Source organism: Gavia stellata, chromosome 3 (assembly GCF_030936135.1).
Source record: "Gavia stellata isolate bGavSte3 chromosome 3, bGavSte3.hap2, whole genome shotgun sequence".
Taxonomy (NCBI): domain Eukaryota; kingdom Metazoa; phylum Chordata; class Aves; order Gaviiformes; family Gaviidae; genus Gavia; species Gavia stellata.
Genome location: NC_082596.1, coordinates 27,775,400 through 27,800,698, shown reverse-complemented (window position 1 = coordinate 27,800,698; position 25,299 = coordinate 27,775,400). Strand labels below are relative to the sequence as shown.

The 25,299-nt window shown below is 42.4% G+C and overlaps 1 protein-coding gene across 1 annotated transcript in view; it reads right to left on the bottom strand.

The window, feature by feature from the left end:
- RUNX1T1 (RUNX1 partner transcriptional co-repressor 1) overlaps nucleotides 1-23,839 on the bottom strand; it is a 112,937-nt gene extending 89,098 nt beyond the window's left edge. Inside the window, exons 1-2 of the mRNA XM_059815734.1 lie at nucleotides 23,823-23,839; nucleotides 3,781-3,953 (exon numbers count right to left, since the gene is read on the bottom strand). Of these exons, the coding sequence (XP_059671717.1) occupies nucleotides 3,781-3,868 (88 nt within the window). The 5' untranslated portion in view covers nucleotides 3,869-3,953; nucleotides 23,823-23,839. The remainder of the gene's footprint in view (nucleotides 1-3,780; nucleotides 3,954-23,822) is intronic.
- Nucleotides 23,840-25,299: the final 1,460 nt, after the last annotated feature.

The window sequence follows — 25,299 nt, the reverse complement described above, 5'->3', positions numbered from 1 at the left end:
ACAGAAAGATGAGGCAAGGAATTCCAAAATTAATGCTTACGTTAAGGTCATCACTCAAAATGAAAAAGATCCTGAAATGTATTTCCAATTCATCCAACCAACTGCCAGACATTCACTTATTTAGAAATAAAATTATCCTGATTTAAGCATTATTGAAGAGTCTTTGTCTTACAAGATGACATAAATCACAGAACAGGGCATTAGAAAAATAGACCAGTGTTTTCTCTCTCTTTTTCCCCAAATTTAAGAAATGGGAAAAGGCAGGTGTTACCACCTATACTCGGTGAAAACCCTACACAGGCTGCTCTATGACTGACCTAGTTTCTATGCTCTTTAAAGGCTATTTAAACAAAAATTATTTTTAAAAAAGGTAACACATTCCTACTTCTTTTCTGAAAAATCCACAGAATAGAATATTGGCTGAAAAGAGAAGAGCCCAGAAGAAAGAGGAGTACAAAAGCATGCCTGCTTGTCTGTGTTCAACACAAAGAACATTAAATGAAAACAACTGGCACACTGCCAAATTCCTATACAGGCAAAGAGATTCAAATAAATTGATTTCACGCATCACACTGACCTGGGATCAGTGAGCAGTGGTACAATACACTCGCTGCTCCATGTGGGGCAAAGCCCATTAACGTTATCAGAGCCACAGTACATTACCAAGGGGGGGGGGGGGGGGGGCGCACGGGGCGGGGGGAGGCAAGGAGGGAAGAGAGAACCCAAACTCTGCCAACTCAGGGAAAAAAAAAAATCACTTTGAAAAAGGAACTTCAGCTTCAGCTGGAGTGCTTGGTCTCAGTTTACTAACAAATATATCATATTGTGAGAGCTCGAGCTCGTCCTCTGCTCACCTCGAAGGTTTCAAAGATCGTATTTTCAAATTAAAATAAAGATAAATGTCACACACACACTCCCCTTACATTCTACTTTTAACACAGTTGTTCTCAAACTCAGTTATTCTCTGTAAATTTCCTCCCTTCCCCATCCGCCAGCGTTTTATATAGATTATGGGTTATTTTCTTTGTACTTCAAAAGCTAGATTCCTGCCCAGGATACTCTTACTGTCTCAGAAAGTAAACTGGAGAAATCAGCCACCACTCTGAACTGGTCCAAATCAACCTGACCTACAGAGAAAAACACCTTATTTGCAAGGCGGCAATGAGCAGGGCCCTGGTTCCCTTTGCAGAGTCACCCACGCACGTTCCTCATCACCAGGCGTTCTCTCCAAACCATCATGTTGGGAATTTCACTTTCTTACGACATGTGAAGTAACCCGTGTGTGCCGTGGAGTCTCTTCTTGTCATCCTGGCTTTGTTTTCCATTAAGATCTCTCACACTCCAATCAAGAGCAACGCCAGCAAGCCACAGGTGTGCGCCACATGAACAGATGAAAATCTGATTGTGAGCTGAGTAATGACAATTCGCTGTCTATAATACGCTTGTCCCCTTTTGCATCTGTTATATGTTAGAAGGGGGCTTTAATTATTTCAATTGTACTCTTTAAGATACGTAGGTAAGCAAACAATTGTTATAAAGCTAAAAAAGGAACCCAAGAAAAGACGACTTTGCAATAGCAAAACAAAAATAAGGATGCTTGAAAGGGATTCACATAAGCATAGGTAGTCTAATGCTACAAGAGGCCACTGCTTCAAGGAGGCAATAGACTCAAACACGTTTTATTTTGCCTTTTATTCCATTTTGGTTTCAAATAGCAAGTCAAAACTTGGGGACAGCAAAGTCCATGTTAAGTTAAGCTATAAGAGTGTTGGCCTCATCTCTAACCACTCATCCAAATTTCAACGTGGACCTTCTTGGCCATTTAAGACTAAAATTTTTGAACGTGTGACAAACACATAAAACCAGATGTAGGGACATCACCCAGTCACCTCATTTCAACTAAACGTCAAAACGGGAATGCCCAAAGATCCAACAATTGCTAACCACCACTGACCACTCTCTTTTATGAAGAGCTACAAAGCAGTTTTGGATTGTGTTCATCGCCAAGGTGAAAACTATACAATATCGTTAACTCTGTAAGTTGTGTTACAGAGAGAAGACATTTGTTTTGGTGTAAGGTTAGGCTGACAGGACTGCACGGGAAAGGGAATCATTTAGTATACAGCAACTTCCCAATGGTAGATAGAGATGTGCCTGCACCCAGGTGATACAGGCAGCCTGACCTGCCCCACAGTTAACAAGACAGATAACATGCTGTTCCCTCCCATTTATGAATATTTCAGTAGTACAACCAGATCATTTTGACTTTATAAAGATGAATTTTAGTCATATTCATTCCCTTTTTCTATAAAAATGAACAGTATTAGAAAACATGCCTTTCTCCTAAGTTGTAGGAAATTTCCATTATGTTGCACGTGCTCTGACAGCAATAAACCACAATAAGCTTCCCATTAGTATGCCAGCACTGCACGCTTCTGGCATGAAATCTTTACTTTTACGTTTATTTATTTTTTAAATCCTTTATGAAGACCCATATGGCAAAAGAAACCAACCAACAACCACCTGTACGGGGTACACTTGCACTGCAAAAAATAGACTGTAGATAGAGAAAAGGAGAATTAGTCAGAAGCTACACACCGCTAAATTAGTAAAATAAAAATGCAAGAAGAAACCCTGCTAAGATTAGTCATTCTTTTCCAATGCTGCCTGCGTAGAGGAAGGTCCCAGAGAAGCACTTACTTGTTTTAAACTGATCTAGGAACTCAAATTAGAATGCAAATTCATTTTTAATAGGATTTAATTTTTAAAAAGTATGTTCACACTGGTGCACAAAACCTCAGCCCCGGCCCAATGCCACGAGGCGATGTGCAGAGCCTCCTGCCAGCTCTCTCAGCTGAGCTCCATCTCCTTCCCACGCCCCACAGACAAAGCAGCGTGGGCCGCGGAGAAGACAGTGTCTCGGGTGGGGAGACAAGTGATAGGTCAAGGCCTAGCTGCCTTCAAAACTAAACAGAGCATAGCCTAGAGTACTCAAGACGCTGCTCATTTTATTTTGGTATCACACTCTATCAAAGTTATGTCATAGGTGAAATGGTTCAACACTGAGGAAGAAAGTATCAGAGTGGTGGAAAGCGCATAAAATCAGCTTAGTAATTTCTTGACATCTAGACACACAATTTTAGGAGAAAAAAAATGTAGTTACAGTAAAGACAGGAATGACAGTCATAGGTTATCTATGAGTTTAGTTCTGCCATAGCAGATTTACATTTCCAGTATGGTAAAAATCTTTGCACACAAGAAACAGAAATATCCATTCTCAGTATCATCTCAATCAAATTTATCACAGATTTCCAATGCAATGAGTTTACCAGAGGCTTCCTCTAAATTACAAACACAACCATTTTGCCAATGTGATTACAACTGTCCCTTAACCTGGTTGCAAATATTGTTCCAATTCACAGTTCAGGAAACTGAACTTCATTATTTTCACAGTCCAGCCAAGCAATATTTACATGCGAGATAAAGAGCACCTATGTCATCAAACCACAAAAAATACAGTTAAAATTTTCATATATACGTATTTTTAAGCTAAGGAAGATTTTAGAAAAGTCATCACTAAGAGCTGTTACGGTTATTGCTGTACTCTTTCTCAGTGATATTAAAATGAAGCCACCACCTTCATTGACTTAGGTAGACTCTTTCAAGGCTAAAGGTAAAGATTTCTTTTTTAATTACAGTTTACAAGGCAAGGTACAGTCATTAAAAATAACTTCGAATAGGTATGCACATCACAAAATCAAATATTTTTCTGTTCCTTACCTTGACAAAATTCAAAGTTCCCTTTTTTCCGGCAGTCACCTATCACTAAACTCAGTGCTCTCCAAGTGTTTCTTTTGACAGATATCATTCTCCACCAATCGCTCTGCTAATTTCCTCTTTCCTTTTCTGACTGGGACAGATATTATGTTCACCAGCCCAGAGATCAATCTTTTCTATTGACAACAACAAATGAGAAAAAAAAAAGAAAAAAAAAAAAAAAGAAAAAGAAAAAAGAAAAAAGAAGCACATATCACAGCCAGTTTGAAGCACCACACCCCTTCATTTGCATGATAATAGCAGTCTTTTAAATAAAAAGGGAAGACAGAAACGCTATCATTCTGAACCAATTACCCACATTTTCTTAGTTAATATAAGGTAGTACTTTAAAACTGTATTAATTCTTCGACAAAGGCTGTTTCGTAAGTTGTTCATTTAAAATAGTAGTTGACACAGAGGGCAACAAAGTAAGGGCAGCCTGTATTCTACCATGAAAACACCTATTAACTAATTCTAAAAATGCTTGGGTTTAAATACATTCATATAATATAAAATATTACATACTTTACCTGGTTCAACAGAAGCTCTAGAGAATCATTTATTAAACAAGCATGGTCACTAAAAATAGAGACCTTGCAATTACACATCACTGTACTAATTTGGATTTGTAAGTCACAACAGCAAACACATTTAAACAAAGGGAGATCAAAAAGCTACTGATATATTTACAAATCATCCTCCCATTTTTGAAAAGGCAATTTCCCTCCCACTCCAACACCTACAAAAAATGTTTATTTGGGTTAAACAAGTACTTTGTCATTAGTATGAGTCTGTATTACAGCATTGTCAGTTTTTCAAAGACATTAATACGCTTTTCAGGGGTTCATAATTATGTCAAGGCAGAAAGATTTTCAGAGCCAGGCACACACAGATACATACATGCTTCAATCTGCATCCACTATTCAGGTATTTCAAGACAAAGTTAAGCATGCATAAGGATCGGGCCGCAGCTGCATGCATCTAACCGAAAACCCAGCCCCAACCCTCTCCTGGACTAGATCTTACTGCTTAAAAATGTATCGCCCAAGGGCATTTGCAAAAGATCACATTGGTGTTTGTGCTAGAAATTGCAATCTTTCCCACAACAAGCACCCTCCTCAAATCAAAACAAACTTCCCCAAGTTAAAGTTAAGGTTACAGAACAAAGGAGTTCACCACTCAAAAGTCTTTTCTTTCCCGTGTTCGTGGTCAGACGTCTCCCCGCAGCCCTGGCACAAGCCAAAATTCTATTGATTTCAGTGAAAACGAGAGGTGTGTAAGGACTGCAAGACTCTACCCACCATTTGGCAACTGTGAAACTTTCAATATGACACAACTGCCTGTGGCATTTGGAAAATAATCTCCAAAACATGGTTAGGACTCCCCAACTTGGGTGCAATAACTACTTTTCTAAAATAATTTTTATTTTATATGAAATTCTGTAGTTGTCACCATGGTCTTATATAGGCAATACGTTTACCTTCCAGTTGTGCCTTATCATGAATTCTGTATTTTTCAATTGTCCAGACTTTTGCATAACACTCTACATTTCCATAAATGCATACAACCTTCCCTAAATTGTTGTTATTGTTTGATCTGATTTTCATGCCCATAAACTCATGCCCCTACCAAAACTGAAAAATCCTTCACTGACCAAGTGGCCCTATTAATTTCACTGAGATCATTTAAACATTAAGTTTTCTACCGAGTGACGATAGCACAATCTGGTTCAAATATGGACTTACAGTGGATCATTAAATTAACATCATATTTTGGATTCAGAATTACACACAGCAGCCATCTGTAAAGATGTATTCATGTTTTGCTAACCTTTACTAATTTGGCCACTAGAAATAATTATGATCAAATATGTTGAATTATGTTATATGTAACAATTCAGTATTTGTGTCTGCTGAACAGCATACTCCTTTTTCACGGGTGGTAAAAGATTTTTAAACCTCTTACTGTAAAAAAAAGTTCTTAAAAAAAAAGTACCCATCTGTCATCCACTTTACAATAAAGACATCACTTTAACTTACTACTCTTCCTTTGTTTCAGCCCCACATTCATTTTCTCTATATGCCACATTTTCCAAGGTGATGGATGCATTCTGCTATACCCATTCTACATTAATCTCCTTTTTTAAATTTATTTTTACCTCCTGAATTGTAAACTGCTGCTGTTGTTCGAACGTACATGTAAAATTGTCTAAAGTCTGAACTTCACTGAAAGTAGAATGCCTCAAACAATTTGTAGTCTTACAAGAGTGTTATAAAAAAGGATCAACATGTTGTATTACCATGGAAATTTTGAAAAACATACTTTCCCAAACAAATATTACTTTTTCTCAATGGTATGAAGTAATGAAAACCACATGTGTAAATCTGCGATCCGTGCAGTAGTTCAAGCTGCAGCTAATAGAAAATACAGAGAGTGAACTCTGCCATATAAAGGATTCTTGTTACAGAAATATAATGTGAAAACCAGATGCAGACAGAAAACCTTAATCACAGATGGGAATGTAATCACTGGCATACAGAATACTTTTTTGATCAATCTCAACCATATGAGAAATGTATTTATTTTCTAAGGAATGCAATAACTCGAGAGAGTCTTCTATTTGAATTCAGTTAACCTCATATTCACAGTGCTTTTATCTTATATGTGGACAGAAGAGGGATATAACCCGAGCCAAGATTTTTAGAAGAGCCATTGGCCCTGGCAAATCATTCTTGTATCAGCTTATCTTTCAAGGAATTAATAGGATGTAAAGACTACAAATATCAGGATCAGCCTCTAAAGAAATCAACCATTATTGCACTTCCTAGTTACTGCCAGAAATCCCTTCATCACCTAAGCACTTCTCTGGTTAAATTTTTCCCTTAATATGTGGTTCTTCAGAAATACAATGCTAAAAGCAGCACACTGTTGCACTGAAGTTCTTTCTGCAAATCAGAACTGGAGTCCTACAGCAAAGAATCTCCATACTCCTTTATAAAACTTGAAGAGTCAACAGTTCAAAACTAAGTTTAATTTGGGCTTCCTTCTAACTGCTGGAAGTGCTAGCGAACGCCCTCCACCCACACATCATGGGTGTCAGCGGCAAACAAAGGACCGCAGCACCCTGCGGCTATCCAGTTACATCAAGTGTCTAAAAGGTGGATTGCCTTCTACCAACTACCCAGACCAAGGTAGGACCAAGATAACTCCTGCCAGTTTTCACTGCTGGTGACATTTCTGCTCAACTTTTAAGAGACAGAAATACTACAGTAGTAGTAAACTCCTCACGTAAAATATGGAAATTGACGTTAAAATCTGAAAATCAGAATTCAGGTCATCGATACGTGACCAGCAGAACCTACCCATGCTGTTACAAAGGCTCAGCATCTTCAAGTAACCACACTCAGCCAATTCATGTAAGAGTTACATTTGCCTGGATAAATTTTACAACTGGTGATTGCACTGGACTGTTATGTTAGACTGCAATATAAAAACAACTTATGCTAGGAAATAAAACTTAAGAAAGAAAAAACATTCAGAGATGACAGACCTCCAGGCTCTTTCTTGGGTACCAGCAGTGGTAGCTGACCTCCTGGCAGTCCCTGATCCCTGCTGCACCCTCCTCTTGGAGGTACCCACTCTACCCAAGGATATTGCAGCTATTTACACAGCACCGCCTGACAGTTCACAACTGAGCTTATCAAGGTAACCCAAAGTTGGTGTTCATTTATTTTAATAGTATTAAATAACATAAACCACAATGATTTGTAACTGTTACACCGGAGGGGAGAGGGAGCGACAAAAGCCTTTGATGGGTACAGAGTAGGCAGATTCTCCCTCTCTCTTACTCTCTTAGAGTCTGGAAGTCCCATTACCGTCATCCCATTTTAGGTATCTGCAGTAAGAGGACACAGTCTCTTCAGTACCCCTACCACAGGACTCCCAGCGATGGCTCATCACAGGTGTTCCTTGGACCAACAGGTTCCTGTAAATGTGCTTCCTTAATTGAATGCCTGTATGCTAGGTGAAATTTTGATTTTTCCCTCCCCTGTTAACAACTAGCAAACCATCTGATGAAAATACTTTGATTCCACCACTGCAACAGAAGGTTTTTAAACCGTCTTGTCTCTTCTGCCATTTAACTTTACATTTCTGAGACTGTGGCATCGATAGATAGTGCAGAGGTCAACATTTAACACTAAAGTAATACGGGCTGGATATGCTTGTCTTATTTCTAAACAAGCATGCCTAGATTAATAACAAACTTTGGCCAGATATATATTTTAATTTGCATGTTTTTCATATAGCATCATCGTCATGTGTGTAGACCAAGTGTAGAGTGCTAAAAATGGAGTGAAATCTTCCAGCTGTAAAACAGTTCCACGTGACAAAACATAGAGAGATCCTGAAAACTCCTGCTTCGTGTCATGTGTGAGCGTGTGTGCCTGTGTCTTTTTTTTTCCCTCTCATCTAATTTCATCTGCGAGAGACTGTCCCTAGAGGACAAGAGAAGAGAGAACCAATTATATCCAGAGGTTGGTTTCCCCAAAATGAAGGCATCTGTTCCATGCCAACGACTTCCACATGGAAGAAAAACAGAACTTTGAAGGCATCTGTGTTCATGGTTGACAGTCGCAGATCTTAGGGTCTACTGTAATTGCCCAGCTGCAAACATGATTTGCTTGCTGCTGTTGTCAGCTGATCTCTCCTTGCACTGAAAAGAAGGGAGCTTACATAGCAAATAGCTGGATAAAAATCAGGTATTCTTCCACAATACTGACACCTTTTCCCTTCTGAAGGAGGTATTTTTCCTGGTACAATGGGTTTGATGGAAGTAAATTGCAAAGTGATTTTTAAATGAACATTTTACAAAATATTCTGCTTTAAAATGCTATTCTTCAAATAACGTATAAGTCCAAGCACAATGTGCTCATTATTTGTTAGTATTTCAGGCTGATATTTTGTCAGAGTGATTCAGAAAGCAGTATGATTCACCAGCCACATAATCCTGCAGCCCACCTTATTTAGGAAAGTAGTCTCAGTAAAACCAAGAGCACACCTGAGCAGAAGCTCAGAGTTTTCACCCAAAAGGCACATGGCAGATAAATAACTAGTATGATATTTATTTCTCAACTCATGCCACTTCTAATGTGAGTGGATACTTTCCAAAAGACAGTTAAAGAAACGTTATTGGTAGTTCAAAACCTGGCTTGCAGCATTGGGTGCGACACTTGCAGCAAGATACTCAGCAGTGCTGTGCGCCTTGACTGTTAAAAAAAAAAATCAAGCAAACAGTTAACAAGAAGCTAATCCAAAGTAGCAAGACCCTAACTGATTTTTCAAAGCACAGCACTGAGTGCCATTTAGGGATCCAAGACTACTGATGGTGCAGTTGCAACAAAGACAATTAAAACCAGACTGGCCTAAGCAGAAAATGCATTTACGTTCCCTATCTTCCACTCACCAGATAAAAGTGGATCAGAGTTTCCAGAAATATTTCATGCACCTGCGCACTTTTGTAGTTTTCTTACCTAGCTTGAAAGAAGGAAGACACTGTATGTTAGGGAAATATCTTTTAATTTTATTTTTTTTTTAATAGAATTCTTTGTTATTCTGCTGGATTCCGGCTGCAAACCCAAACACATGCTGCAGCAATGGCATTCAGCCCTTCCAGCCAGGTAGCCACACACAGCTTAGAAAGGACAGTAAGGATTCCTATGCAGTTTCCCTTGCCTGGCACATACCTCAAATTATTATGAACGCATGAAGCAGTGAACCTGGGGGGACACAGTAGGCCTGACACTTCCTGACCACTTCTAAATCGCCTCCAGGAAGGACAGGAGTTGGGAGCGAGGACAATTAACACAGCCACCTGCTTCCTGTGACCTCCTGGGGAGCAGACTCAGCCACTGATGACTTGCTCTGGCAATGTCACTGAGGTCCTGCCCATCCTTCTCTTCCCAGAGAAGCTACGGGATAATAAAAACAATAGCGGCCAATAATAGCTCTGTAAGAGAAGGCAAAATTTAGGCCTGGAATTAAAAAAAAAAAAAATTTAAGAAAATTAACATCAAAACCTCCCCATGCAAAGAGGATGGGACCAATAAATCTCAGAATGTGGAAGTGAAAATACACATTGATTCACTCTTTAAAACTACTGTAGCTGTTATTTACTGTAGCTGTACACTTCTCTGGAAAATTTTGGAGCAGGCAGCTGGCTTAAACACAGTTGAACACAGCTCTTGGGATACAGAATTTGAGAATCCTGGCCCCATGGACTCAATGGGAACCTCTGAGAGTATTTTTACAGAAGGAATAGACTTTTTCCCTCCTTTATATGGAAGTCTTGTCAGATAAGTCTAGAATTTACAATTCAAAGAGAATGACTGACTTTACATTAAGACCTGAGCTAGCCCACTTAACCTTATATAAGATAAGGTCATTAGGGCTGTATCTGGATCTAAGTCTCAGAATCAATCCAACAAAGTATTGTTAAGACCACAGACATGAGATGGGAGCACAGAAAACCTGAAGGTCCAGATCCTCAGACTGGTGTTTAGACAAAAGAAATACCCTCTTCAACGAGAACTGGGCATGTGAACACCATGGCAGATCTGTGCTCCAGTGCTTTAATTCAATGTTTACAAGCTCTGCTGACCCATGGAGTTGCATTAATTTATCATGGTGCACATGAAATACACGTAACATTCGGAAACTAAGCTAGAATATTCAGTTCAGTACGATGGTTTCCTTGCTCATCTGCAGCATGCTTTAATACAGGTTGCAGCATGCTTTTCCAGCATTAAGTGGTTTGCCAACAAGCTTTAAAAATAATAAATAGTACAGTCATGAAACAGCTTTTGCTTAATGGTTCCTAGAACTCGGGAACTTCACTCACTAAAACCCATTACCCTTAAATACTTTTAGCAATGCCACCATTAAAATAAAATAAAAAATCATCCTGGCACTACCATCCATTGACAGCACACCCGCAGGTGCCATTATCCCTAAATGTGTTGGCAGCTTTCTCTGGCACCACTACGCTTTAATGGCTCTGACAACAAACCCCACCTGGATGTCACTGGAAGCACTCCTTTGGAGCACTCTTCCCAAATATCCTTTGCAGCAGTATCATTTCTGTCTCCTTTGTTGCACCCTAATCATCTCGTTTTCTGGCAATAGCCTCATCCTCTCCCCCTGTCAAAGCCTGAGCTGGTCTTGGGCAGTTCTCTTCCTAAGCTTGCCTAACGCGTGTGTGATTCAACATTGGGATGAATTTTCCAAGAGGACTGCAGGACAGTGTCTTTGCTGCTCAGGCTGGGTGTTCACTCACATCTAGGCTTTAAAATTCATTGTATTACATCCTAGTAACAGACCAATGGGGAAACAAAAGCAAAGCACAGGTACAAAACCCTATGTAATTTGATGCTTCGTAACAGAGTTAAACCTGGGGACTACCAGAAAGCACACACAGATCTACTCAATGTGCCACCCAACCTGTCATGACAGCATGAAGAACCAGCATCCCGATACTGCCACTACAGAAGTCAATTAAATGAAAAACAGAAAGTGTATTCTGGGAAATAAAGAATTATGAAAAAAAGTGGAGAAGTTTTGGGGGTTGGATTGGGGGTTTTTGCCCAAACTATTTAAAATGACACCTGGGCCACAACCAAAAGGGGCACCTGTGTGGTCATCATCAGAAATCAAAAAATGTAAACAGTACGTCTCCAAATAAAAGGAACCACAAAAGGAAACGGCTGGTGGTAATGACTACTACTTATGCAAATTGCATATTAACATCCAACAAGGCAGACATACATAAGCCTCCTAGAGCTACAAAAGTAACTGCAATCTTGTATGATTTGTAATGGTCATGCAACCATCTCCCCAGATGCTTGTCAACATTCCTGGTTTTTACTCACTGCATCAACCTGGCTTTTCATAAACAGTATCTATTTTATTACATGCCATTGCCCGCCACTGGGTGCAGGTTAATTCCACTCCACTAGGTGGAGTCTTCTGTCTTTCCAGACAGCAACCTAATTTCCAAAAGAACCTATTATCCTCCACGAACTTTGGATATTTACTTTATTATAAGCATCACACCCTACCTGTCTTGATCGACAGAAAAGTGGGAATGAATCAAATGCCTTCTTGAAATGACTGCAGAAATCATGAACTATCCCATGAAGATCCCACGTCAGCATGTTGCAATATGGAATCATTCAGGAATATTGTTGCTGTACATTCCTGTACAACGCAACTGTGCTTTTATGATGACTAAATTCACTAAATAATACTGAGTACAATAAAGGTATCACTTAAATAAGGCACCATATCACACACGCCCAAAAACTACATATAAACAAAACCAAGTTGCTGAACTTCTAAATTCCTTGTGTGTATTCAGAAATATTTTTAATATCTAGGATGCCCTTCCTTTCCAGGCATCCCAAAATGTGTTACAGAAAATGAAAGGGAGTATGAAAGGATTTCTTTCCGTATTCACATTTCCATTCACAACCACTGGAGTTAAATATGGCAACTATTCAATAGGAACAGCAAAACTGTATGCAGCATTTTTGGCAAAGAGTAAGAAAAACAGAGCGCTCCCATGAATGTGTTCAGAAAATTTAGATAAGAAAATCTGGATCCCCTACATCCAGCTATAATCTTTCTTTTGGAGTTGGACTCTACCCCAACCCCTGTGAAAAGTACCAAAAAATCCCGTTACCAAAGCAAGAAGCCCCTTGCTTTAAAAACTCTTCAGGCAGACAGCATTTCCACTAACACGCAAACGCTCTGTCATCGCTCGGTAATATTCGCGAGCAGAAATCTCCACGTAGACACCGAGCACTAACGCGAGGCTTCTCAAGGCTCTCACATCCCCGGGTGAGCCGAGGTAGGGCCTCCTCAGCGCGGCTTCTGCTGTTGGCAGATATCACAAGCTATTTAAGGCTACAGACATTTTGCCCCGATCGGCCGTGTTTTTTGTAATATTTACTTCTCGTACATATGTCTATAACTATGTATACGTCCCACAGAAGGTGAGGTTTAACAGGGTTAGCTTTGTTGGGGAAAAGAAGGTTTGGAGGAAAGGAAACAACTTTCGTGTTTAGAAGATTTGAATCTAGTGACTGTCACGGGATGTAAACACTCTTCTAGGGAGAGAGGCTTTTTGTTATGTTTCAGGAGTGCACAGAGTTTTGGATAAAATCTGTATAAATAATCATCCCTCTGTCATTCAACATAAATTTATGCACATGTGTGCACACAGTTATGTTTGGGAATACAAACTATAAAGTAGACATGCCACAGACTTCTAGACAACCTACCACACGCACGGATCTCGCACAAAATCCATTCTATATTTAAATTTCAGTTTATTGAATTTTAATTATTTCTGATCTGTAGATCACTTTGAGGAAAATCCCCCAAGGTCAAAAGCTTATAAATCCAATTGCAAAACCAAACAGAAGCATCAGCACGGCCCTTTCCCATGCAGACACCTGTCAAAAAACTCAGTTCCTAACTACTAAATTAGAATCCAACAGCTAAAACCTATTCTAATATTAAAACCAGGTAATTCTGTATGTTGAAATAAAGAAGTAAAAGCTCTCATTTTATTCTGCACGTTTACTTGTGTACACAGGGTTCTATAGATGTAACAGTGAATTATCACCTCTTCATTTAGATCCTTTTTCATAAAATTAACAAACACATACCCTTTTCATTTGAATTTTTTTTTTAATTAAAAAGCAAGAATGTTATTTTCTCTGGAGATGCCTCTGATAGAGAATTTATGCTCTACCAATATTGTGCTTTCCAGGTTATAAAACTCACATAGGTTAGCAGCTCCACAGCAGTGAATATTTTTGTATATATGCATTTGAACCTGATTTAATAATTTTATTTAACCATGGAAAAAGTTACTCCAAAAGCCCCATTAACTAAAATGTCCTTGATGAGCCCCAACTTAAGATTTGCAGGTACAGCAGGAATGAAAGAAACCCAAGAATGTCTGTCATACTCTGAACATTCTTTACTTTGAACAATGTCCTCAGTAGTAGGTAAAGCTGTATTGTTGCAACAGGGAAGCAGTCACTCGTCATTTTAAGATACAATCATAGTTTATTAATAAAATTATTTTAAATGTGCGAGTTAAATCCTTTTACCACTATAGTGACATTCAGCTACCCAGTGCCATTTTTACAGTCCAAATAGATATGGTCCTAATTGCATAATGCCATTTTATCTGCTGAAGATAAAAGTGCCGATAAACAAAAATGCACATTAGGCAGGAGATTTTTCAGAATAGATTTTTTTTTAAATAACCCACTTGCATTAACAAAAGATTGCAATGGCTTCCAAATTATAGGGTGTTATTTTTAGTGGAAGTAGTTCAATATTCATATTGGAGCAGATGTAGCAGTTTAACAAAACAGCTCTTCAAATCCTGCACAAATTGAAAACAGGAAAACTGATTGCATTTTCTCTTATCACTTTCCTTTTCTGAATTGACACTTTTGGCCTTCTGAAAATTTACACATGGCTTTCATCTCAACAGCACCTGCTGATCAAACAGAAACCTAACATTTTCATGAAAATGGTATAAAGGACTAGTTTTCTTTTTACCATCTTAAAGGGCATAGCAGTCCACTTGATGGCAACAATTGCTGAGTAGATGGCACACTCAGAATACATTTTATATTTTCATTACACTTACTTTTTAAAATGAGTTAAATCACTAGTGGCTCTTTCATATTAGCTCTTTGTCTGCTTTAAATTAATTTCAGTCTCTATCTCTGCCTAACCCTGATGGGTTTCATTCTACAGTCAGCTAGATTTTAAAGAACATCTGAAAGCCTTTGAAATAATGACACGTTGTATGTTCTGTAGCCACTAGGTCTTCTTTATATATGCATATATATGCAATCATATAAATTAACATATACAATTACGCATGCACATGCACATATTGCACAGATATTTCTTTTTACAGTGCTTATACTAAGGAAAAAATGTGTATATATATCATTCTGCTATAGTCTCACTACATTAAATTCCTTGAGCATTGTCGATAGAGCATGTTGAAGGGGGAGAAACCCAAAGTGCACTTATTTATTTTAAAGTTGTTCTTTGTTTCCTTTGCAATCTTCAGACTGGGAGAAGATCTAGCAGGTGCTCTGGAACTTGAGCATCAAGACCAGGTTGAGATGCTGCCATTGGCGAACACGGCAAGCATGCCAACAGCACTATCAGAAGTCCTTGGGCTCTTGCAGAAGTTTAAGGTATCGTCATGTATATAAAATACGAAACATAAGTACCTTGTTATCCTGTCTGCTTCTGAGCCTGTAAACTCTGAAGCACAGCAGCAGGTGACAAGGACCATCTTCCCTTGTACATAATTCTAGGTGTAATTAAAGACACTCCTGAAACCTGCTATGTGTCAGCTTCTTAACTGATAGAGCCCTAACCCCTCTGAAGTAGTCTGCTGCCATCCATTACCATTCTGCTTCAGTGATAAGGTAACCTGAAGGCAGAGATGACATACAGTAATATATGTGCCACTCCAGACAGTTGGTTCGTGAATTTCAGTGTTTCATCATGCTCACTGAGGCAATCACAAACCTGAAATGTCAATATGTTCAGTCAATGGAAGTAAAATAATGGGGCTCTATTGTCTTACCCTATCGATCCGCTGCTGTCAACAAGAATACATGCCCCTCTGGCTTTAAACAAATTTTAATTAGGCTTTTAGTTACCAGATCATATCTATATATCTATCTGCACAAACACTTGACAAAGTGAAACAGCAATATAAATATTTCAAACTTTTAAATATATTTTAAAGGTAATTGTTTAATGTTGCTTTAAGAAATGATGGCTGATAAAGCTGTTTGCTAAGGCAGCGTGCGTGCACACACTTAGCGTGCAAGTCATCTTCATCTGGCGAGAACTGAAAAATCACCATCAAAAGTCCAAACCAACAAAAAAAAGCCCACAAAAAAAAAGAGGCCACTTTTCCTAAAAACCACTGCCATCCTCTGCAGGGATTCTGGAAGCCAGGAGCATCCACTGAAACCACCCCGACACTGACAGGGTGGGTGCCCACACGCCCGAGCGTGACAGCCCGCTCCTGTCAACACCACTCCGGGGAGAGCCAGGCTTGCGGGAAGGCAAACCACCCCGCCAGCACCGGGAGGCCGAGCTCACGCCCGAAGGACGCCGCAGCTCACCTGGGCCCCCGCCGCCACCCCGCTCCCGCCCGGGGCCGGACGCTCGCCCGCCGCACTGGCCCTTTCCCCCCCACCCCCGTCCCGTGAAACACCCAGACAAGCAGCTCTCCTCCTCCCGCGGCTGTGTTTGAAGTGGGGTCCCTCAGTAACCTATTGTTCTCCGGCCACCTCCTTCCTCCCCCCGGGCCGCGGCAAGCCCGGCGGGCGACCGACACACACACCCCCCACACCCCCCCGCTCCCCTCAGCGCGGCCGGGGGGAGGCAGCGCCCAGGCCGCGGCCGCCCCACGCACAACAAAAGGCAGATCCCTTCTCCCTGCCGGCTAATCTCTGCCGGTAAATCCCCCGCCCGCTACGGGAGGGAGATAAAGAGGTTACATCTTCACTTCTCCCCGCTCCTATCGACTTGTGTAGCGCCGAGGGAGCCGGGCGGAGGGCCGGGGGGCGGCGAGGGGTGTCCCCGCGCCCCTCTCCTCGAACCGCGGGTGGAGATTACCTTCCGGCGGAGGGAGGGAGGCGCCGGCGCGGCCCGGGCTTTGTACGCCTTAAACGCACCTCGCAGCTTATCTGCGGCGCAAGGACGGCACATCGCGCCTCCGTGGCCCTGCCGGCGCGGGGGGAGCGGGACGGCGGCGTGCATCGGGGCGATTACGGTATCAGCGCGGCCCAGATGGAGGCCGGAGGATGCACGGTGGGTGTGAGGGAGCGGGGCTGGGGCCAGGGCCGCACGGCGCGGCCTGGGGTCCCCGGGGAGGCCGCGCCCGGCATGAGGAGAGGCGCCACCTCCGCGCCGCCCACCGGGTGAGAAGGCGGCGGCTCCCTGGGTGCCCCGGTCTGTGCTTGTGCCCGACTTCAGGCAGGCATCCGACCCGGCTCTGCCGCTGGAAGTTGCCCTGAAACCCCTCCGGGATAAGGGCCCTGCCAAAGACCACGGGGAGCGCAGTCCTGGCTCCCCAGGGCTCCCTCGCCTGAGGTCGCCTCCATTTCCACCAAGGCGACATCCCCATGGCTGCCTTCAGCCCAGGTATGGTCTGTGAAGCAGGAGTTATGTCCTGCATGCAGCACGACAGCTCCCGGCCCAGAAATCCGGCCCAGCATAGTCACGGGACCTCCACGCTCCCAGTTTGGCCAAGTCCTGACCTAACCCACCTCGCTCGGCCTTGCCAGTGGCAGAAGAGCCTGAAAACAACACCGCTGAAAACAACATTGCCGCTACGAGCAATGGCATCATTCACCAGAAGATGAACGATAAGCCAGAGTGGGTCCCTACACTTAACAGTTCAAGTTTGGAGAAAACAGAGGGTTTATTTTGATGGGATTCATCAAAGAGGAGTGGGTTACCATGAGGTGAGGGGAGGCAGCAAAGCAGCCCAACCTGCTTACCACGAGCACAGTCAGCCAGCAGAATGGCTGCACCAGCACTAGGTTGCCAAGCGAACTCTGCGCACTCAGGTTTTAAAGTTTTAAAAATGTTTCTCCCTAGGAATCAACACTTATTTGTTAAAGAAACATGTTTCCCTTGCACATCTGCGGAGGAGCACCATGAAGGCTGGGATGAGGACAATGACGGCATGCTGGAGTGAGACAGGCATTGTTCAGTGCAGAACTTCTTCCAAAATCACTCGTCCAAGATAGCAGTTTTTTCCACAAGAAAAGAAATAAAGGGAATTTGACACATAATACAAAGTGAAAACCAGAACCTAGATGGGGGAAGGGCGTGTGTGTGAAAATCATGTCACCGCAATGAATGTCAGATAAAAAGGGGTCTGTCACAAATCCTCCACTAATCCAATAATGCGAAAACCTCTTGGTATCACTGAGAAGTAGCACAATGTAATTTTTTTTTATTTTTCATAAACCACTCTCTAAGTTTAGCCTTAGAAAGACAGCAATTTGGTGACTTTTCCTATCACAAAAATAGGATTTTGATTTTTCATTAAAGGCAAACTGATTTTCACATGTCAAATCTACTATGCATTCCTCAGCCAGTATTTTTACCCTGAAGAAGGGCCACTTCTCCCTCAACTTCTTCCAGTTGTCAGTTCTGTGACAACCATATTTAGAGCTAATCAGACAGGTCATATTACAAAAGTTAGTCAACTCATTTGAAACCTTAGCCCCTAAACTTAATGGTATGTTCTATGCATTTCTAAAGAAAAGTTACTTTAATTAATTCAACCTGCAAGGTACCACAGAGCTTTCTCTCTGCATATGTTTTTTCAAAATATTATGTACAAACAAGAGATCGCTCTTTTTAGGGATTTTTGTTACGTATTTTTTCCTTGAAATACATATACATCATGCCATGAACTAATTCAGGATCCATCAGATTCCCATCTTGCTGGGCCACAGTATGTTTCTTATATCTATGTTGGCCATTCCGACAGGCAGTTTTACTACTTGAATCACAATTCGCTGAAGAAAAACTAATCTAGGATCCTTTCTAATGTAAACAGTTTGCTACGAAAACGCTCACATTTGAAAATAAAGCAACGTGTGTTAATAAAATAAATACAATCAGAGTACAAATGTGTAACAGAAGTGGCGTTCCATAAGCACAGCTGTCTCAAAGTCCAAGCTGCAGGCTAGAAATCTTAATTTCAACTGACTCTCTCTTAATGATGGGTTACCTTCCTATAAAGCGTGAAGTCCATCTGCCTCAGGCAGATAAGTTTTGAAGCATTAAAACAGATAAAAAAAAATCTAACATTTTCTTTCTTGCATTGAATATGTGAATTCTAGTGTGCTATAATGTGAGAATTCCAACATATGACCATTATGGCATAATATCTCATAGCTCAGCTTGTCATTACTTCACTTGTAATTCTTATGTTAATTATGTTCATAATTACTATAAACAGATGTGGTAGAAATTCATGCGACCTTTTACTGCAGAACGCATTTCTCACTCTTTCCACTTCATTTTAGTAATATAGTGTTAAACCAGAGGAAAGTATTTCTGACACACTGTGCATGTACGTGTGTACGTATTTAACATGAAACCATTTCTACCTCATATTTCAGCCAAAGGACCACCTATATGCCAGTACGTTGACACAAAAGTGATGGTAACTGACAAGTCTAGCCTGAAACATACCCCTAAAAAGACTGCTTTCAGTGAACCTTTTTGACTAAACCTAGCTAAAGCCACCACTGAAGCCTAAGACTTAAATGGAGCACTGCATTTTTATTCAGCACCTTTGTTAATGCAGCAGTATCCTGCTTTACAACTACAAGTACATGACAGCCATACAGCCATTTATTTTACTCACAGCCCAACCATCATCGTCTGTACACAAAACACATTTACAATAAAATCACTATGGATTTCATTAAGAGAAAGCCTACTCACATTTCATTTCTTTGGACCTAATCTATAATTAGTGTGGACAGACAGGTGCAAACCCTTCTCCTCTACAGATGGCTACTGGAAATGGTGCAAAATAGCTCCTTCTGTTTAAACAACACACAGATAACCTGCTCTGCTCTTATCACTTACAATTACCTCCATTATCCTGAACTAATGTTTACTTTAATAAAACATCCACTGTTCTCTAAACGTTATTTGGAAACTTTCATATCAATGGCAGAAAAAAAAAATTAAGATGGAAGTCAATGTCTTTCCGATGAAAATATTTTGGGGAGGAAAAAAAAAAGCCTTTTAATGGGCAGGATATTTTGACTTTGATTTTACATCTGCTGATCATTTTTCTCTATCCACAAAACCACACAGTATACTACTTCCTGATGTATTTATGCTACCATATATTAAACTAATCAAGTTTATAGTAAATAAGAACAGGATAACTGCAATTTTGAAACAGTTCTTTGAAAAGGAACATCTATGTGGAAAACCAAGACCCTTTACATTAGTTCAGTTTTAAACTCTTTTAGATCTTTCATGTGAAAGAAGGTGAAGAAGATAAAATCTGAAAGCCAATGTTTTTAAGAATTTACGCTCTCACTACTTATGCTAAATTCAGTGTCAGTTTAAACTTTTATAAATACTATAGGTTGCTATTAAAGGCTGTATGAAAGAGAGCAGGCTGCTACTAACTACATGGATCAAAGGTTTTTAATGTATTCAGATTTAAAATAATTTTCTTTTACATTTCTTCAGCCAAGCCCTGAGAAGTAGACCCTGCACAACACCAAATTCACGTTTTATTTCAGCTGATAAGGCTTCTTGATCTCTGCATGCCAACTTAAGTTTCTACAGAACAAAGAACAAGATCTTCTCCCCCCATCTAAAAAATCTGAAGCTCCTGCAATAACAACATACTAATATCCTTATTCAATTAGCTAAAGATTTAACAGTAATGGACTGTGGCAAGTGGATTTGAAAGATGAAAATGACAATTGCAAGCCCCTTCTCCCATCACCCCCAACGCAAACACCGCAGATGCCTATTTCACCCAAAGTGTCTGGCAACAAGGAGTTTGCAGTCTGCACAGTACCTCAGTGAAGTAAGCTTCGCGTTCAATGCCTGTCGTCTGAAGTTCATTTCAGAGAAGTGAGAAACAGGATTTGACAGGAAAGAATGTTCTGAACTGACTAGCCACTGACCACCACTCCAGGTGGAGCTATTTTTCTCCCCTTTATTCTACAAACAATACTTCCAGTATAAAACTCCATGTGCGCGCAGGCATACGTAGTGTTAAGCGTATACAGATGAGAGACACCGTGTGATGTTTTACTGGTCCATTATTTAGGCACGAAACGAGTTAAGGTGGTCAAAAATGGTAGAAGGCAAAGTTTTACTTAAAGAGATTTTGGAAACTATTTAAAAACTCAAAGGCTTTGAAGAAAAACAACTTGAGCAGCAGTTGCCAGGAAGCAGTGACCTAACACTGCTGTCTGCATTCCATTACAAACAGAATGGTTCTTGTCTCCTACAGCATGCTTACGGCTCGGGAACCCAGCCGCTCACCCTCCTGCAAACGCAGGGCCCAAGAAGAAGTCCTGCCATCATCTCCGGTACGCCTTGCCTGGCTTCAGCTTGCCAGAGGCATCAACGGATTTAAGGGTGGGTTGGTGGGGTTTGGGGTTTTCTTGCACTGATGCATGGTTGAGCTTCCCATGACAGCAAAGAAAAACTACTCATGCATTGAAAGTATATTGAAGGTTCAGATATGATAAAACCTGAGACCTTAGATAAGTTATCCATTATCAAATAAAGTGTAACTTCCTAATTAAAAACCTTTACAGCAAGTCTGCAGTGCATCTCACATCCAACAAAGCCTTCGCCAACTTCGTATTTTCATAGACTGTACAGTTATGAATAAGCCATATTCAGATCTTTTTCCTAGTATTTTTTGTATTGATGGGGAGCCACAGAAACACCGAGTGCTAAAACCAGAACGTATAAACAAGATAGACTAACTTTTTTAACATTCAGCCGAGCTGAAGGAAATTCCCGGATCGTATTGGATTTCCTAAGGAAATCAGCCCAGAATAAACTGAATGAGGTTTTCAGACTTCCCATGGAAAGGTCAAGCATCAGCTTTAACAACCATTAGAAATCAGTTTCAATCCTCTTGGCTATCCAGATTCACTAAACCGTTAACAGAAAAGCAGAACAGAAAACCTGGACAATAGAATTCACATCTAAAAACGTCTTTCACATCTTGCTTCAAACTACAGTTAACAAACTTCCTTATTTGAACTTTCCATTGCATCTGTCAGAATGCAGAAATGGAGATGGGAATGTAAGGCTACAAGGGTATAATTAAATAAATTATATTCACCCTTAGCCCTAACATATTGTGTTTACAAATACAGTAATTATGTTTCTAGCTACATGTCAAAAGAAAAATATTTTCTAAGTCCTTCAAAAAGCATGCAAGCATTACTGTAAGTAGGAAATAAGTCAAAACAGATTAGCAGATCAAAAATGGGGAGGGTGAAAAAAAAAAAAAAAATCCTGCTTTGGTCAGCAACTCGGACCACCATCAGGGGATAAATCAATTCGCAGCAGCTGTGGACAGCCATTTAAGTCTGGGGCCTGAACAGATTAATTAGGGGAAGCGATGTTAAAAGTTAAAGGGGTCAGCGTTACATTAAGCACAGGAATATTTGCTGGAGCAAACGCTTGGCTGTACATACCAAGACTCAGAAGACATCCTTCTGGTTAGTCAGGGCTATGCACATAGCCAAACGTTTGGCACTTGCTGTGTTCCCACGGACAGCACGGCAGCTCCCGCAGGCTGCTTTTAAGAGGCATATACCTATCTTTGCCCAGCCCCTGCCATGCCATGCCATGCCATGCCTGCCGCCGGCGTCCTGCTTCGCCTGCAAGGGCAAGCGTGCAGCTGTGCACAACGCAGCATGCAAGTGCACCTTGGAGACGCACCGCCGGAGCGAAGGCAGGCGCTTCCAGCCCTGCTGCGCTTGGCTATGGAAAACTTGAGCAGCTCTTCAGGGAAGAGCTGCGATCGCGGGCTCAGCGGATCGCAGTCCGCATCTGAGCGCTCTGCCGGCTCCAGGGCGGCACGACCAGGAGGCTGCAAGAGACAGGTCCTTTCCGTGCCGTGATTTAGGGCAAGGCACAGGTAGGAGGGGGTGACTGGCAGAGCCTGCCGCGGATCTGGAGACCGAGGGCTGCTCTACCAGAGAAACCCGAGCGGCTTCGAAGCGGCTGTTCCCCACCGCGGCGCTGGCGGGGAGCTCCCGGCTGCGGGCGGGCAGGGCGGTCCCGCCGCGCCGGGCTCCGGGCTGCAACTTGCGGGGCAGTTGCAGCCGCTGCCTCGGCGCCTCTTACCTTCGCCCCCCCTCCTTTAAGGTCCTCAGTGAACTGAAGGTAGTAACATTTTACCTCCTGCTTGGAGCAAGAGCGATTTGAGAGCTGCGTCCAGTTAGTTACTTTCAGTTTCTCTCTAACATTTAGGAGAGCAGGGTACAGTAACAACCCAGATATTGCTCTATAAATTAACGTGTAATGGAGTCACGGGTGTCCCTGCTAGGGTGGCAAGTCCTTCCTTACCCTAAACCCAATTTTAGCCCATCTCGCAACTTTGGCACTAACAAAAGGACTCGCACTCGCCAAAAGTCCAAGGCTCGTCTAAATGGCCGGGAGCGTGGTTTTCATCCTTCCAATCTCCCTTATCGATGGTGTGTTACGAATTTACGGAATCAAACCGTTCAGCTCAGCTAGACGAGATGACACAATTACATTGCACTGCAGTTTTAGAAATGCAACCCCTAACGTTGCCCTGTCGTTTTAGGAAACGAGGCACTTGGAAGATCGCGGTGCAGCTGAAGGCGGTGTGCACGGCCTGAAATACTTCCTACAAAATAGCCTGAAGTGATGTTGCCAGTGCTACATAATCCGATGATTGTAATGAAACAAACAAAAAAACCCCACTAGGAATATTTCAGACACTCCGACTCACGTTAGCTAGCTGCGATCTGGAGAGAGGGGAGGAAGGGGGGAAAAAAGAGGCAAGTCCTAAATCGAGACAGAAACCCTAGGCTGTGGTAGAATACGTGCTTGGGAGAGGTGTTTTCTAAAAAAACTGGGTGGTTTGGTTTCTGGGCTCTTGAGAAATATTCGGGGTGCGAGTCTGTGAGCCGGGGAGAGCGGGTGGAAGAGCTGCATGCAGTGCTAACCTCGCCCGGGCGCAGCGGCAGCCCCTGGGTTAGTTACAGCCGCGGGAGCCCCTCAGAGCCAGGAGAGCCCTACGGGAACGGGAGAGGGAAGGAAAAAAAGGGGCCCGGGCTCCCCCCGCCCCAGCGCGCCCTGCCCTGCCCGCGCCCCGTACTCACACTGCAGCGGACCGGAGATTCCCACCATTCGCCACGGGCTGCGAGCTGCAAATAAAAGTTCCCGTCCTGCTGGGGGGAGAGCCGGCAGCCCAGGCTGCTGGAGGGGCGAGGGGGTGGGAAAGGGGAGAGCAGTGCAGCGCGGCTTCCCTTCCCAGTCCAGATGATCCACGTCCACAAAAGTCAAAACGAGCTGAGGAGAAACTCCAGCTGCTCTTCCCCCCCCCTCTCTCTCGCGCTTTTTTTTTTTTAAAGGAGGATCAGCTCGAGAGAGACGACTGGTTCCACGGGAAAGGACAAGAACCAAAAATAAAGCAAAGTCTCCAAGTCGAGATAGTTAATGCCCAGGTCCTTCTCCTTGCTGCCGCCGCCGCCGCCGAAAAACGTGATGTGGAGCGCAGGGAGCGGCCGCTGTCAGTGGCGGGGTCTCCGCGTGTCCCCGGGCAGCCGACGCATAGCTCTGCCCGCGGCGAAGCCGCGCCGGTGCGGTGCCGAGCCGAGCCGAGCCGAGCCGCCCGCCCGCCCAAGGCTGCGCCGCTCTCCGCGCCGCTCTCCGCTCCGCCCGGCTCCCCCGCTAGCAGGCACCTCGCGAGGCAGGCAGCATACTGCCGGCAGCCGGCCCAGCCCCGCTACCCAGGTGCAGGGGGGGAGGGCTTAAAGCGGTGGGAGGTGATAGAGGTAGGAGACATCTGTGTCGTGAGGAGGTTAGTGGGGGTCAAGTATATGTTAACAATAGGCGAGCGCGGTCCCTCTCGGGCAGCCTGCCTACTCTTTCTTTCTTTCGCTCGCTTTTACTGGGTGGACATCTAACTTGCTCCCTAATGATGCCTCCCCGGCTTTAAGAGTCCAGACTGCCCTGCAGTAACCCAAGACAAACACTTTCTCTAGCCATCTGGAGAGCTCCTGGCTGCTCTGCCTGTGTCTCATCACTGTGTGAAGAGACAGCAGTGCTAGAAATCAAGCCACTCTCAGATCTACTCTCTAATCCCCTTCTGTTAGCTGATTTCCAGTCAGACTGTTTGCTTTTGCATTAGATAATAGCCTTAGAGAAAACAATTATCATTTTCTTTTTCCCTTTGTTTTTCCCTCTTTCTAAAGTACAGTATCGAGGAAGGCCTCCCTTTCTTTTTTTTTCTTTTTTTTTTTTTTTTTTTTTTAAGAAATTTATAGTCTTTCATGGCTTGCAGAACCCAGATGCAATTTCACACTTTCCTGGAAGGGGATTCTGGATTCTTCAGAAAGCAGCGACACGATCATAACTGCAGTGAAAATTAATTACTATCATCTACAATTAATAGAAGCATGCCACCGTTTGACTTCGTGTTTCGTTACATAATCATTTCGGTAGGCATCCATATATTTTCCGATTCATCAGTTCTTCCTTTCTACATTTTGCAGAGAATATTATTGTCAGTCACACAACCTACAGCAAACCGGTACTTCTGCTATCATGTTGACACTACATAAAGAAGGCGTCTCC